The 15,264-nt window shown below is 35.3% G+C and overlaps 3 protein-coding genes across 3 annotated transcripts in view; 1 reads left to right on the top strand and 2 right to left on the bottom strand.

Moving 5' to 3' along the window:
• Positions 1-15,264, bottom strand: part of LOC134804657 (S-formylglutathione hydrolase) — a 352,602-nt gene that overhangs the window by 230,739 nt on the left and 106,599 nt on the right. The gene's annotated exons all lie outside the window — the stretch shown is intronic.
• On the top strand, positions 233-5,493 carry LOC134805372 (lipopolysaccharide-induced tumor necrosis factor-alpha factor homolog). The gene is made up of 3 exons (XM_063778709.1): positions 233-498; positions 2,307-2,613; positions 4,154-5,493. The coding sequence occupies exons 1-3, from the start codon at positions 486-488 to the stop codon at positions 4,257-4,259; spliced, it is 426 nt and encodes a 141-aa protein (XP_063634779.1). The 5' UTR covers positions 233-485; the 3' UTR covers positions 4,260-5,493.
• Positions 5,620-14,598, bottom strand: LOC134805373 (cell death-inducing p53-target protein 1 homolog). The gene is made up of 3 exons (XM_063778710.1): positions 14,440-14,598; positions 13,425-13,617; positions 5,620-8,010 (listed from the first exon to the last, which is right to left on the bottom strand). Coding segments are annotated over exons 1-3 (309 nt in total). The 5' UTR covers positions 14,441-14,598; the 3' UTR covers positions 5,620-7,895.

Below are 15,264 nucleotides of genomic sequence, written 5' to 3'. Positions count from 1 at the left end.
TTTTCGGTATTGGGCCATCGCCCAGCATCGCTTGGTAAGTACCTAAACCTCTCCGAATAGAACAGTGACTCACATAAAATATTAATGTGCCCTGTTAATTCCTTCGCAAAATGAATAAGTTGATATTAGCGACGTAGACAAGTTACGTGACGCAACGTATTTGCGTTGGTCTCTTTCGCACTCGAGAGCACTACTAAGTCGTAACAGCAGCGTTCTCATTTCGCTGCAATGACGTGCGCGCACGCACACGGCCGCGCCACGCGCGGTCGACTGCATTCTCTAACAGAGCGGGCTAAACAACGCTAGATAACGTTCATCTTTGACACTCTCTCTATTATATTCACCTTATTAAACCCGAGAGCATCAACAAGTTACCAAAAACTACCATCGAAGTTACATTGTTACATTGTGTAAAACTCTTTGATTTCAAACCTAATTATCAATTATACGGTTAGAAATCGGATCCAAGGCTAAATTTCACCACGATGGACGCAACAAGTAAGTAAAATTCAGTAAACAAATATTTTAAAGCGTTTAATTCATTTTCTATCCTCGAAACAGAAGAAAAACAAGACATAACGTAGTGAAATGAAGAACGTACCTAGGTACATACATATAAAGATCACGTAGACAGCTAACAACCGCAAATGCCTTAAGCACAGTTGTTTATTCAATTTGTTTGTTATAGATATGTGGTTAGATTTTGTTTTCCTATTTAGGTTTTGTGCAGGAGAGGGTAGATGGTTGTCAGCTTAAGCTGGTACTTAACGCCTAGAGCGCATGCAGGTATTGCAGGTAGACACAGAGGTTTGTGTGGTAGGCAGTTTCCAAAGTAATATAAATGTAGTTCTACCATTAAATACCTACCTAAAAATCTTTGCAACAATCGTGTTCAATCCATTATTTATACTTTATACTTTATAAGATATTAAAGATGTATACTTTATTTCTAAACTATATATTTATATTTGGGTATGAAATGAAACGATATGGGTGAAGTACAAAATGGAAATAGAAACAAATTCGTAATGGAACTGATACACTGATAACATTAAACTAAGATCACACACGTTCTACAAAAAGTTTTGTTAGAATACTTAGAATTAAGCCCCATTTAGACGGTTCAAGAACTTGCATGTGATTTTCGTTACATTGCGGTATTTCGTCGATCGACTGAATTCATTGTACTCTGTAGTCATATAGCAATGTAGGTATCGAATATTGCATGCAAGTTCTTGGACAGCCTCAACAAGGGGCTTTAAAACGAAAAGTGAAATATTAAATTCTTCGGTCAGTCTTTATACCTAATTTAACTAAAACTAAAAAGTGCCCATACAATAAAATTTTGCGAATATTTTAACGATCACACATCACACACAGTTTGGTGCAACCTATCTACCCTAAGCAAGCGAAAGGTATAAGATACTCCCTTTTGCTTATTTATTTAAATAAGTTCACCTAATACTAATCTGCTTATTGTGTGTTTATGGCCCGACATGCTCTTGGCCGGTTTTTTTTTTACTCTTATAATGCGTGACGCAAGTAAATTGTTGGTCATGCCCTGATTACCACTAAGTCAGCATTAGTTTAATGACACATCACGATACAAGTGAGAAAATTAGGAAATTCGCAACGAGTGCCGATAAATTAAAACACAACCGAAAGGAGTGTCTAAAATCGACACGAGTTGCAAATTACCTATTCGCACCATGTACCGTACAACATTTTACAATAATAATACGGCCCTTTAAATTTTCGACATAGTTACGTAATGGGGTAATTATCGCACTAGTGCGGTAAAGTAGCACCATATGTGCTGTAATAGTACATTACGATACAAGTGCGAAAAGTAGGAAACTCGCGAATTACCTTTTCACACGTGTATTGTACAACGTTTTACAGTACATGTGGCCCTTAATTTTTTTTAACATAGGCACGTTTTGCCCTTAATTCCGCCCTAGGGTGATAAGGTAGCACCATATGTACTGTAAAGACTATTTTGTCGCTGAATGTAACATCCAGTTGCAAAAGTGCATGTCCACTTTATGAATTAATTCCATGCCATTTTGCGTTAAAAGGTCTCCTCAGACCATTTACGCTTAGTAACTAACACGAGACGAGGTCTGGTAGATGCCCTTAGTACCTCATAAAAAAATCCATTTTGTACCATAGGTATACGTACTACATTATTACTCGTAGGTATGTCAGTTATTTCTGACCATAGAGGTGTGTGAAAGACCCCGACTCTAACTACCGTCAGCATTCTTTTATTGTAATAGCTACCTAATTTTTAATATATATTTCAGTGGAAAACAAGATGGGACTCCCGCCTCCGTATGAGCCGACTGCCCCGAGCCCGGCGCCACCGCCCTCTTATTTTGGCGACAACCCGCCGCCGCCGGCAGGGCTAGCAGTACCAGCAGTGCCGCCGCGCACCACCGTCATCACGTCGCCCGCGGCGCCCGCGGCACCCGCTGACCGGCCCATCAAGCTAGGCCCCGGTCCCACCGGTGCTTCCTGCCCGACTTGCCATAAGTCCATTGTGACTCGTGTAGAATTTGTACCCAATACTCGTACTCATATAGTATCTGCGGCGCTTTGTGTTCTAGCCGGGTAAGTGAGCTATGTTATTACTTATTGTTTTGCGAGACCCACAATTATTATCTGTTGTATTGTGAATGTGCATGTCTCATGGAATCATCTTGAATAAATATGCCTTACTTATATGTATATCTTACTTACGTATGGCAATGATAGGTAACTAAACCGAGAGATTTAAATAGTTAAACCTTTTTACCCAATCAATATACCTACTTGTACTTACTACACATCCATGTTCCAATTTAGCAATCTAGGTTATAACATTAACGTTGTTATCACCGAGTTAGCAATTATTCATAAAAGTAACCGTATTTAGTTGTATAAATAACAACTGTGAATTTTAAACAATGAGATGATTGTAAGCGAACTAACATATAACGAGCCAAGTAAAATTCTGAACATGCGAATATATAATTACATTAATTACTTTAGTTATTTATTAATGTAACATCAATATACAAGTACTTGAGTAATATCTATTATATGAATTTATACCTTCAGATGTAGTGAATAATCCTTTACCATCGTATTTTCACGTTATTTCAGTCAGTCTCAGTACAAAAAGTACCTACTGAGGTTCACTGAAGTAGGTATGATGACATATACGAAATCTCTCTCTTCTCTTTTCTTTCTTGTCTTTCTTTTTTCTTTTTTTCTTTTATCTCATGTGTAATTGGACAAATTCTCAAGCGTACAAAATAATGTTATTTATCTACCTAAACTAGTACCATATTTTGATTTAAGTGTGTATGAAACGAACGCAAGTGTGAATGATGAAATGACGGATGACGGGCGACAGAGAGATGTGGAAGAAAAAATAGACATGGTGCGCCAACCCCAAGTGAATGGGACAAGGGCAAGAGAATGATGATTTTGATTTAAGTGTGTATACTTACGTATATGCCATTAAATACGAGTGACGAGATAACTTTTGTGCCGTATGCGATTGAAATACACGGGATGAGTAAAAATTACACTTGCGCATGTTACCTATATCAAATGAAGTCTGCGAGTCACAATAAAACAATAATTGATTACCTAAATATCGTTATTTATTACGAATACGACACACTAACATTGCATATGTAGTATTAACCCGTTTTTAGTGAAAACGCGTTTTCCCTAGTTAAAACTAATTTTCCGTATCGCCTCAGTGAAAACGCGTTTTCACTAGTTAAAGCCCAGTAGGTAGGTTCGTATTCTTCTCTCGCTCTCACTGAGCGTAAGCGTAAGCGAGATGGAGTTGCGTCCTCGGAACCGCGGATACCATGTTTAATTTTTTTTTTCTCTTGTGTGTTTTAAAAATAAAAAAGTACCTAAGTAATCGCTAAGTTCCCTCAACAGACACAGTCTACTTTCCTTGTCTACCTGGATAATAAAACGACGGGTAGGTATACAATTTTCTCTCCCGCTTGACAATTTACGAATTTCAAAGTCAGAGGTGTACATTTTTGTAGTAGCGATTGCAGTCTTACCAATCTATAGCAAAAATACAAAGCATTTTCTGTAAGCTTGGGTTTCTAATGATAGTGCATATGTTTGTTTTGTTCAGATGTTGCTGCGGTTGTTTCGTGCCGTACTGCATGCGCTCCTGTAAGTCTGCCAACCACTACTGCCCCGCGTGCAAAGCCTTTATCGGAACATACCAGCATTCCTGAGCTGCTGCTGCTGCTTACACCCAACAAATATCATATCGGAATCTTTTACAGTTAGGATGTTTCAAACTAATGTGGAATCAGAAACTATAATAAAGAGCTATAAATCATATTCAGAACTAGGAAAAGTATATCAAGTAAAAGTAATTTTATTCATAATGCGTTAATGTGCAATTGTGCAATTGTAATCGTGGATATGTGATTTAGTTTTTTATTTAACCACTCGCTTGGCCGATTTTAGAGAGAATATTATTTGTTGATTGCCCCGCCCGTAGGTACTTATTCAAGGTTACAAATGTTACAATTGTATAAAAATGGTACCAGAAGCAATGCAGTCGACAGCAACGCAGCAGCAGTTATGCTGCTGCAGTCGCAATCCGAATGTAATCTTTACTGATCATGCAAATATTATGTGTTACTCCACTCCTTAATCCTCAATTGTATTATCTGTTATCTACCCGCTACTCGTATGTTAAGAACAGAAGTGAAATGTTTTGTATTGTGATGTGTATGATGTGTCTTCTTATTTGAATTAATGTGTATATATTACCTATAGGTGCATGAATTTTATTGATCTAAGGTATAGGTACATACTCGTAGTTAAGAGCACACTTTATCGAATATTGCAATGATTGCACGTTAAATGGTTAAAAGGTCTAATCTAAGTAAATACAAGTTCTCTTCGTATATGTTGTATGAAATCGCGAAATGTTTAAGAAAAATATAATATGTATTCACGATCAATATATTTAGATACTAATTAAGTAAATTAATTATTATACGGTGTTTTTGACAAGAGCGTGACCGGCATGTTTTTTATTCAACAATGAACTGGCAATACTCGTAATCTTACGCGAAAATTATATCTTAAAAAAATATATTACTTAATTTGGCGCTAAGTATAGCAGTTTTTCACGATTACTGCAAGATGGATTGCGACAGTGTGAAGTGAATTTCAAATTGATTTGATGAAGTAAATCTTGGTTGTGAGTTTGTTTTGTTTCACTGAAAAATACTTAAATCTAGGCTAATCTAGGGTAATAAAGAAACTTCTCGAAGACAATAACCTAGTAGCGCCAGTGGTAAATGTTTGTGATTGATTTTGTAAATTTTGTAGTACCTCTACATAATAGACTTATTTTTATCGGACACGCTCTTCTCGTGGTATATGTATTATATTTGTTGTGATATAAACTTTAAAGAAATAACAAGTCTCAATTATACTTATAAAGATAAATACTGTGATATTATCATTGCCAGTAAGTATCCATTTTACCAAATTATGACGTTTAATATTCAATAGTTTATATAAAATTGAATCAAAGGAACTTTTTTTGCGATCTCACATGTCGTGTTTATTAAAGAATAAGAAATAATAAGATTACCTGGCGGCCTAGCCAAGGTGACAATCGCTTGCGCTTCGCTATCGAATCGCCTTATGTTTCTCTATCACTCTTCCATATTAGTGTGACAGGGACAGTTGCGTTTCGTTCGCTACAGAGCGTTAGCGATTGGCATGTTGTCTACGGGGCCTGGGTGCGTAGCTAACTGCAATTGTTAACGCTCCTTAGCAAACGAAACTCAACTGTCACTGTCGCACTAGTAGGGATGAGTGATAGAGAGAGATGACTACGATACTCTACGGAGCGTTAACGATTGGTACTTTGGCTACGCGCCCTGAGGTCCAAAAATCTAAAATCATTATAGTTTCGATGTTGGCGGTAGGCCCCCTGAATGGTAAGTTTGTAATTCGAAACTGTTAGTGTCTACCTGCCCTGACTAGTGGGAAAAGGGTACTACTTAATACAGCTTATCCTTCATATAATTATTTTCGATGAAATCTTGATTTATGAAAAACTACGTAGTTATTGAATAAAAAATGTATATTTTACAAAATTGTGGTATTATATTATTTAACTTGCGTTTACAGATACAAATTTTATACTATTTCGAAGCATTTACGGATATTTTATCTAAAACACTGCAGTAGTAAGATTGCTATAGTAGGTAGGTACCTAATGCAGCTGCAGTCATCATCCGAATGTCACCTTTAAGCTGACCAAAAAGATTTGGAGGCTGGTTTTGTTTACGCACCGATTAAAAAACCGCAGTTCAAAAATACCTATACTTTTCACCACACCAGCTCGGAAAGGCTTACTTTACACTTCAAAAACGGATAGCAAAGTTGCACTTTGCTATCAGTAATTCACATGTGAGGCAAAGTAATCAAATGCAAATTCTGAGTTGTTTTCTTATATTTGCTGGTAGAATTGACTTTTAAATGATGATTTTGGATGATAAATATTTAATAACATTCATTTGAATTTGATTTGGTTTGCTTTTGTTTGATATTTGCTTCAGGTTGGTGTGGTGAAAAATTTTGTGTTTCACTCGGGGGCAAATTTTGTTTAACCCTCGTGCTTTGAAACCCTCGCAACGCTCCAGATTCCATTTTTCGAATTCAATTTTGGACTCTTTCGCTTGCTCGGGTATCAATATTAGCACGAGCGGTTAAACAACAACTTTGCCCCCTTGTAAAACAATTAACTATTCTCCAATTATTTATTTTAACGTATCCTTTTGCCGGCACGATTGATATCATTTATGCTACACCACCTCGTAATGGCACTCTTTGTTCTTAACAAAAAACTGATGAGAAAGTTGCATTATATCCACAAGAGTGACAAAGTAATGTAAAACAAATGTTGGGTTATTTCCTCATGTTGGCTAGTGTAATTTTGGGTTATTTCCTCATGTTGGCTAGTGTAATTTTGGGTTATTTCCTCATGTTGGCTAGTGTAATTTTGGGTTATTTCCTCATGTTGGCTAGTGTAATTTTGGGTTATTTCCTCATGTTGGCTAGTGTAATTTGGGGTTATTTCCTCATGTTGGCTAGTGTAATTTTGGGTTATTTCCTTCATGTTGGCTAGTGTAACTTACTTTAAAGTGATGAATTAGAATGATATATATTGTATAGCGTTTATTTATTTAGATTTGATTTGTAATGTATTGCCGTTGGTATTTTCCCGCATTGGTGTGGTGAATAAAAATGTGTTTTACTCAATAGAAATTTATTTACAATTACAATTGAAGCGTATAAATATTTAAATATAACAAATTATATAATGTACCAAGTTACATAATTCTGTGTTTGTTTAACCATCGTGCCTCAAAGACCTCGCAACGCTCAAGATTTAAGAACGCACTTTTCGAACTATTTGCTTCGATTTAGGAATTATTTGCTTGCTCCGATATCAATATTAACACGATGAGTCGATGAGTTAAACAACGATGTTGCCCCCTTGTAAAACCTATAACTATATAACCTATCCGATTTTCAAAGAGGAGAGGATCTTTACGATAATACCCGTAATCGGGCTAAAATTTTTAAAAGTTTTGCTTGTTAGTCTTATTTACATCACCTTAGTCGTCAATGTCGAACAGAAAGGTATTAAGCCTCATTTTTCGGGAAAAGGAGTAGGTAATATGCGTATTCATTTCACTAGCACTACCTACTCATTCTCTGAGTACCTACTCTTGCCGTATTATTTGTATGGTGTATGGGATTTACATTCACAGGACTTTTCAGTACCTACTAGGTTCGCAGTACCGATATAGTTAACTCACAGACTAGACTTTTTATAATATAGTCTTCCTAGTATAAACCCCTAAGTATTTCCGGCAGCTGGGGCAGCTGTGGTGTACGTCCTTCCACCTCTTAGTTACGTACGGGACCACGCAGCAACATAACCACCTGTAAACGGGAAATTTTGGTTTTAATATAATATATACATTTACTTATGTTATGAAACAATAACTCTGTTAACCCTACAATTTAAATTTAAATGTTTCGAATGTTAGCGATACCATAATATTGAGAGTAATGCCAAAGTGGTGTATTTACTTGCTTAACTCAACTTGTACAGTAGTATATAGGGTTGCCAACCGTACTATATTATATAGTATTGTACTATAGTTTGGCTCTCTGTACTATATACTTTTGGAAAAATATATAGTACGCTAAAATACTATATTTCCAATTAAACGTATATTACACTCATGTTTAGTATTTTATCTAAAAGTACTATATTTTTTTGATGTGTACTATATTTTTGATGCCTTATTCTGGAAAATACTATATTCCACCAAAAAAAAGTTGGCAACCCTAGTAGTATATCATATCATATATTCATATCATGGGATCCTTTTAATTTACCGAAACTTTTTTGACCAAATTTCGTTTCCCTACCAAATTATACTAACTGCACGCTTGTCAACTCAATCTTTCCCATATAAACATTTAACAAACTTAAAATCCGACAAATGATCATTTCCCAAACTGTTACTTTACAACTTTTATAAGACCAATGTTCGCTCAAATTTATTTTTGTCAAATAAATCACTGAACAAAATTATTTTGTCCAAAAATATCTTTACTTAAAAAAATTTTGTTCAAATAAATGTATTGCAAAACCACTACTTGACAAATTATATGTCTATCCAAAACATTATGTTATTAAAAATGTGTTACGGCTAGGTTAGGTAAAGTGGGTGCTTAGTTTGGTTTAGTAAACTAAACAACCCGAAAGCTACCAAATAAAACACTACAGTATTACTAATATTTTTACCTAGGTAGGTTCGTTAGTTACCTTGTGTTCCTTTACTTAGAGCGGTTGCCGGGTCTCACTTGCTTTTAAAAAAAGGGATTGTTATCTGCCACAATTGTTTTTTCATCAATGAAGTCATACTTTTGAATATGTTGCGTTAGTCTAAACCACACGAAAGCTACTATGAGGGGGGACGGGGACGTTGAAAAAATACTACAGTATTACCCATATTTTTACCTAGATAGGTTCGTTAGTTACCTTGTGTTCCTCAGAGCAGAAAAAATAGAAGCCCCGCTTCGCGGGGCTTCGTCGATCGGCTGCCGGGTCTCACTTGCTTTAAAAAAAGGGATTGTTATCGGAGCGCCCCGCATTGAAAAAGAACACTACAGGACCACCTATATTTTTACCGAGATAGGTTCGTTAGTTACCTTGTGTTCCTCAGAGCAGAAAATAGAAGCGGGGCTTCGTCGACCGGTTGCCGGGTCTCACTTGTACCAAGCTACCAAGAGGGGGGACGGGGGGCGAAGCATTGAAAAACACTACAGTATTACCTATATTTTTACCTAGATAGGTTCGTTAGTTACCTTGTGTTCCTCAGAGCAGAAAATAGAAGCGGGGCTTCGTCGACCGGTTGCCGGGTCTCACTTGTTTTGAATATAAGTCATACTTTTGAATATGTTGCGTTAGCTTAAACCACACGAAAGCTACCAAGAGGGGGGACGGGGGGCGAAGCATTGAAAAAAACACTACAGTATTACCTATATTTTTACCTAGATATATTTTTACCTAGATAGGTTCGTTAGTTACCTTGTGTTCCTCAGAGCAGAAAATAGAAGCGGGGCTTCGTCGACCGGTTGCCGGGTCTCACTTGTTTTGAATATAAGTCATACTTTTGAATATGTTGCGTTAGTTACCTTGTGTTCCTCAGAGCAGATAATAGAAAGTTTGAAAAAATAGAGAGCACGTTTTGATTTGGTTTTTGTATTCTTTGGTAAGTACTTATTTGGAGTAATTAAAATTTGTTCAAATAAAAATTGGTAATTTATTTTTTGATAACTGTTACATTTGTCATGTTTTGTTATGGTTTTTGTATTCTTTGGCAACTAATAGTTTCGAGTAATTAAAATTTGGTAAAATAAATGTTGGCAAAGTAAGGAATGTCATAATATTTTTTTGCATATCGTTCTCTTGGAAAATATTTATATGCGACTTGTTTGGTTGGGAAATGATTAGTTGGCTTTTATATTTTTGGGATAAATTGTTTGGGATATTAAAATCTGGCAAAAAAATTTCGGTAATCCATTAGTAGCCCATTCATATCATATCATATCATATCATATCATATCATATCATATCATATCATATCATATCATATCATATCATATCATATCATATCATATCATATCATATCATATCATATCATATCATATTTATTAATGAACTATACAAGATTGTGTTTGAAATGCAAATGTATATTGTACCTATTTAAGGTACAATATACAATATAATACAATGACATTTTGAAAATAATAGAACATTAATTTTTAGACTAAATACTAGTATTTAACACATTTTAGGACAACATACACGTTATAGGTAGGTACATAATGAATGAGATCAAATAAGGCATCTGTGAACTACTTATACACTGACTGAACTAAATCAGTATCAAGTACCTAATGCAGAAGAATAATAAAAAATGATCCATTATAATTGATCTAAAGTTATAGTTTTCTCTTGATTTTCATTTTCTTATTGACTGCTATTATATTGCACGCAACAGTAGGTACATCTACCATCTTCGACATTATTATAAATACCACCGCAAGAAAATAAATTTAACTTAGCCACGCTATCCGGCGATAGTAAGTTATATGGATTCTTGGTCTTTTGGAAGATGGCGACCGACACGCAAGTAGGTAGCAAAACAAAGCTGTGCTGCCTCGATCTGTACACCCCTTTAGGAAGGGAATTTTAAGATGAAAAGTATTCTATGTCACTTTCCAGGTTATGATCTACCAAGTATCCAAACAAACGAATTTTCACATTTATTAATGTGAATTGCTATGTAGACCTGTAGCAATAACTTTTTAAGTTATAAAGAATATTAAAGTTGCCAATTTTTTACATATAGTTTCCAGACCATATACTAAACCAAAAAATAATAATTTGTGTCATCCTAGGTATTTGCTAAGGTAGAAATTTAGGTATTCCTTTTTTTAAACAGCATTCAGTAAAAAAAATATTCTAGATGAAATTCTTTGTTTCCCTGTAAAAAAAAGTGGTTTCCGACGTACACACGCATTTTGTGTAATTTTCATCCACGGGTGTAATAACATTTAATAAATACCTAATAGTGAACCTAAAATGCCTATAATAAAATTATAGTAGGTGAAGTGTTGTACTTTACAGAATATTATTATATATTATTCAAACAAATGTGTGTCAAAATCATCCACCGCTTTTTTTTTTTTTTTTTTCTACATAACATGATAAACATCATGTTATGTATTTGCCACCAAAAACAAATCATGTTATTGGCTTAAAAAAATGAAAAAATATTCATTTCTGCACATATATAAAATGGGTTTAGCAGAATGGGAACATACATGAAGTTAAGGGTACATGCATACAGCGATGCTTCTATATAAAACGGTATGAACAGGGGTCCCCAAACTAGGCATAGCCTGTATCTTGGGCAACCAGTTAATGAATTAAAAACTAAGGAATTATGCCTAAACATAAGTACTAATATTTAACCTTATCTAGGGGTTTAAGTTAGTCAGTCCGTCAGTCAAGTTAGCGGTAACCTTTACGATAATATCTTTGAATTTCTAATTTATAACTGGTCATTTACGCCCCTTGAGATAAGCTGTTTTTGCGAGCTCATAGTGTAAAAATTGGGTCGTATAGACAACTTTTTAAGAGATATAGAAATTTTCACTATACAGTACGAAAGCGCTTGGAATTCTCAACAAAACTGTATATATAACTCATTTTCGCCAAAATGTCCTTTACGCCAATTGAACCCAAAGGTAATTAATATCCAAGAATCTTGAACTATCAAAAGTGTTGGTAATTATTATTTAAGGTAAATGTATTCAAAACATATCAATAAACAGGCATTAAATAACCTCAATACGTGTAAGTAATTAATAATACCTATTTAAAAAAATGTTAAGAACAAAAAAACGCATTAAAAAAATTATGTGCATAATTTACATTAAGTATGGAAAGACTGGTTTATGCTATTTATAACGAAAAAAATGTTTATATTAAAATTTATTAGTCCATATAATTAAGATAATATTGAAGTTAGACTTGATTAGATATTAGATATAGAAATCAAAATATTAATAACATTAATATAAATTAAGTTCAAGAAGTAATATTTTTATCAAAGAATAAAATTTCAAGTCACGGTATTAATTACCAAATTTTACTCAAGTGGTACCTTTTCCCTGTCACTGTCACAAATATATGATGCGTGACCGTGAACACTGAAGTTCGCAAATTGCGGACTCTTTCTCTTTTACTCCAATTAGACGTAATAAAAGTGACAGAGAAAGATGTCCGCAATTTGCGAATTGCGATGTTCGCGGTAGGCCCTCAGGATGGATCTGTCGCATATTTGTTAATCAACATTACGTAACGAACGTCAAAGAGGAATTTCACATGCTCAATGTGTGTAGATATATTCAGATCTTAATTCTCGCAATAAGATGTACTTACTTACAGTTCTTTTGCTAAATGGTGACATTGTACAATACCTATAAGTTCTCTTTGTAGTAGTATAACTTTGCATAAGTTGCGTTAATTTGGCGCGCAGGCGAAGTAAACATGCGTTGCGTACGCAACGTGTGGTTTGTAGAGAGAGGCCCTTACCCGCCGCCACGCCAAGGTCGCGCCGCTTTTCTCCAAAATATTTCAATATAAAAATATTTACCACAAATTATGAAATTACTTAAAAAGCAAATAATATCTGTGACACAAAACGAAATGTAAGATTAACATCTTGAAACAGTATTCGTAACCGAAAAAATAATTGACTTTAATATTACTTTAACTTAGGACTCAAAATATAGCCAGCGCTACAGGACTAATGCTATTAATCCGCCAGAAGAGCACTCAGCTTAACACCTGTTGTAATGTTTTACTTATTAGCTACCAGGACTATAAAAACCAGGGCTGCAAGAGATCCCTATTAGTTATAGGGATAAGTTCACCTTCATACCAATAATTCTTATGTTGTCATTTTGTTGTAAGGCATGGTGTTTTTATTTATTTATTTATTTCTTGATTTTAGGGTTGGTCCCATAGTATGGCCTAATAGGTATACTACTCGTACATATATTCATCTCGCAAAATATTGCCGGTAATTTAAAAAAAGTAAGTGTACAATAAAGTGCTTACAACTTACAACTATAGTAGCCTTTGCCCCGTCAGAACCCTTCAAGTTCCTATTGTAAGAGTTAGGTAATGAGCGCCGTTAGACGTTCGATTTGGACTCAGTACCTACATATATATTGTATTACAACTATTACAAGTCATGTTAACTCACCAAAAGAATATCCCCAGTATGACGGCAACGAGATGCGTGGTGGTGTTGTTTCGGTAGGAGGCCCGCGTCATGATGTCTTCCTGACAGTGCGGGCACCGGACGCCAACCGGCTCCGAGCCCACCTGCAGCAGGTCCATGTCGATCGAGACCGCGTTCGAGCTCTGCGCGATCTGCTTGTAGCTGCTCGAGTCCACTGAATAAATAGTTCATACTATAACTGGGATTATATCTCTATCTCTCTCACCCCACCTTCAACCATGCGAGCGTGAATGAGAAGATTTACGACGCCGGTCATCCGTTTGGTTTGGGTCTACTATAGGTAGTACGATGTTATGGGATTAGGTACCTAATAAGGTTTTAAATAGGTAGTTATGATTATGGTTTGTGTAGGTAGATTGTCTGGAAGAGATCGATTTTTATCGATAAGACCGCCTGTTGTTACCTAGTCTTAAGCTTGTATTTCGCTTTATGTGTATTTTTTTTACTTTATGCTGCACAATAAAGAATATTTACTTACATAAACAACGATTTTAATTCCCATTGTAATTAAAATTAAAATAGGTACATAAATCCAAAAAAATATATGTATTTACTTACCGTTGCCTTTAAAATCCAGAACCACCATGACTCAAAATATTTAACCTTATTAAAACGACACGGTAAGCTATCCTATACAATTTTTAGACTTAGACCAAGGTAAGTGAGCAGCGATTTTCATAGCACAGACTGCGCAAATGTTATCAGTATTTCATAGGAGTTCGACGTTTAAAATAACACTTGCACGGTCTGGGCTAACTTAGCTTGGTCTAACTCTACCTCAATGACTTACATATAAAATTTGACTCACGTAGGCGTAGGTACTTATTGTAAGTGTGTAAGTTTAAGAGAACAGAAAATAAATATTTTAAACTAACTTAGAGAATAACAAAAGTAACTCATATGGAAGCAGGGAAAGAGACATGCGAAGAATAATCAAGCAAGATCACAATTATCAGGAGTAACATACAATACTTACTTTTCTTGTAAAACTGTCGCCTTCAAGCTGCCAGAAATGTAAAAATTTACTGCACCACAAACCACAACTCACTTTAGCTATTTCAGTACTTTAAAACATAATAATATTAATAAGTCAAATGTTTTTACGTGTTGTTTCTCTCTTTTGTAAGATAAAAATGGAGTGCTGATTATCCTACGGATATCGAATGGAATAGATAACAAACACATAGCGTATTGATAGGTACCCATAGTAGGTCATCCATAGTATGTTAACGTACCTAGGTACCTACCTAATCGTATCTATCTACTTACTCGTACATTCGCAAGTACTTAGAACTGTCGGTGATAATTGCCTACTTTACCTTCACAATACGTAGGTACTATAGGTACTTACGAGTAAATAGGTTAAGGTACGTTCAGAATAAAACAGAGTTGTTTTAAAGTCGTAGCGCTTTTTAACCGCCTTCATAAAAGGAGGTTCTCATTTGGACCGGTATGTTTGTATGTATGTTTGTCCGCGATTATCTCGCGTTCAGCTGAACCGATTTTGATGCGGTTTTCAAAAAAGTGTTTGTTACATTCTGGAGGTCTTAGAATAGGTACATGGATGGTTTTAATATCCAATTGGACCCGGTAGGTGACGCTGCTATCGGTATACCTATCGTCAAATTTGATTTGCTAAAACCTGAAATCGTTTTAGCAAAAGGTCCAAGTCAGAATATGCCTGTTTCCACCAAGGTAGAGTCTGTGCGAAAAGAGAAGAGTCGTGGAATGTATGGGGCCCTATACATTCCAGACTCTTCTCTTTCCGCATAGACTCTATACATATACATAGTGGTACTTA

Source organism: Cydia splendana, chromosome Z, assembly GCF_910591565.1.
Source record: "Cydia splendana chromosome Z, ilCydSple1.2, whole genome shotgun sequence".
Lineage (NCBI taxonomy): Eukaryota > Metazoa > Arthropoda > Insecta > Lepidoptera > Tortricidae > Cydia > Cydia splendana.
The sequence above is the reverse complement of the archived record's forward strand: the minus strand, read 5'-3'. Positions and strand labels throughout refer to the sequence as shown.

Excerpts from the sequence above, each read along its gene's own strand:
- LOC134805372 (XM_063778709.1), top strand. Across the intron at positions 2,614-4,153 it reads GCGCTTTGTGTTCTAGCCGG|ATGTTGCTGCGGTTGTTTCG; the intron begins GTAAGTGAGCTA and ends TGTTTTGTTCAG.
- LOC134805373 (XM_063778710.1), bottom strand. Across the intron at positions 8,011-13,424 it reads ATACTGGGGATATTCTTTTG|GTGGTTATGTTGCTGCGTGG; the intron begins GTGAGTTAACAT and ends TCCCGTTTACAG.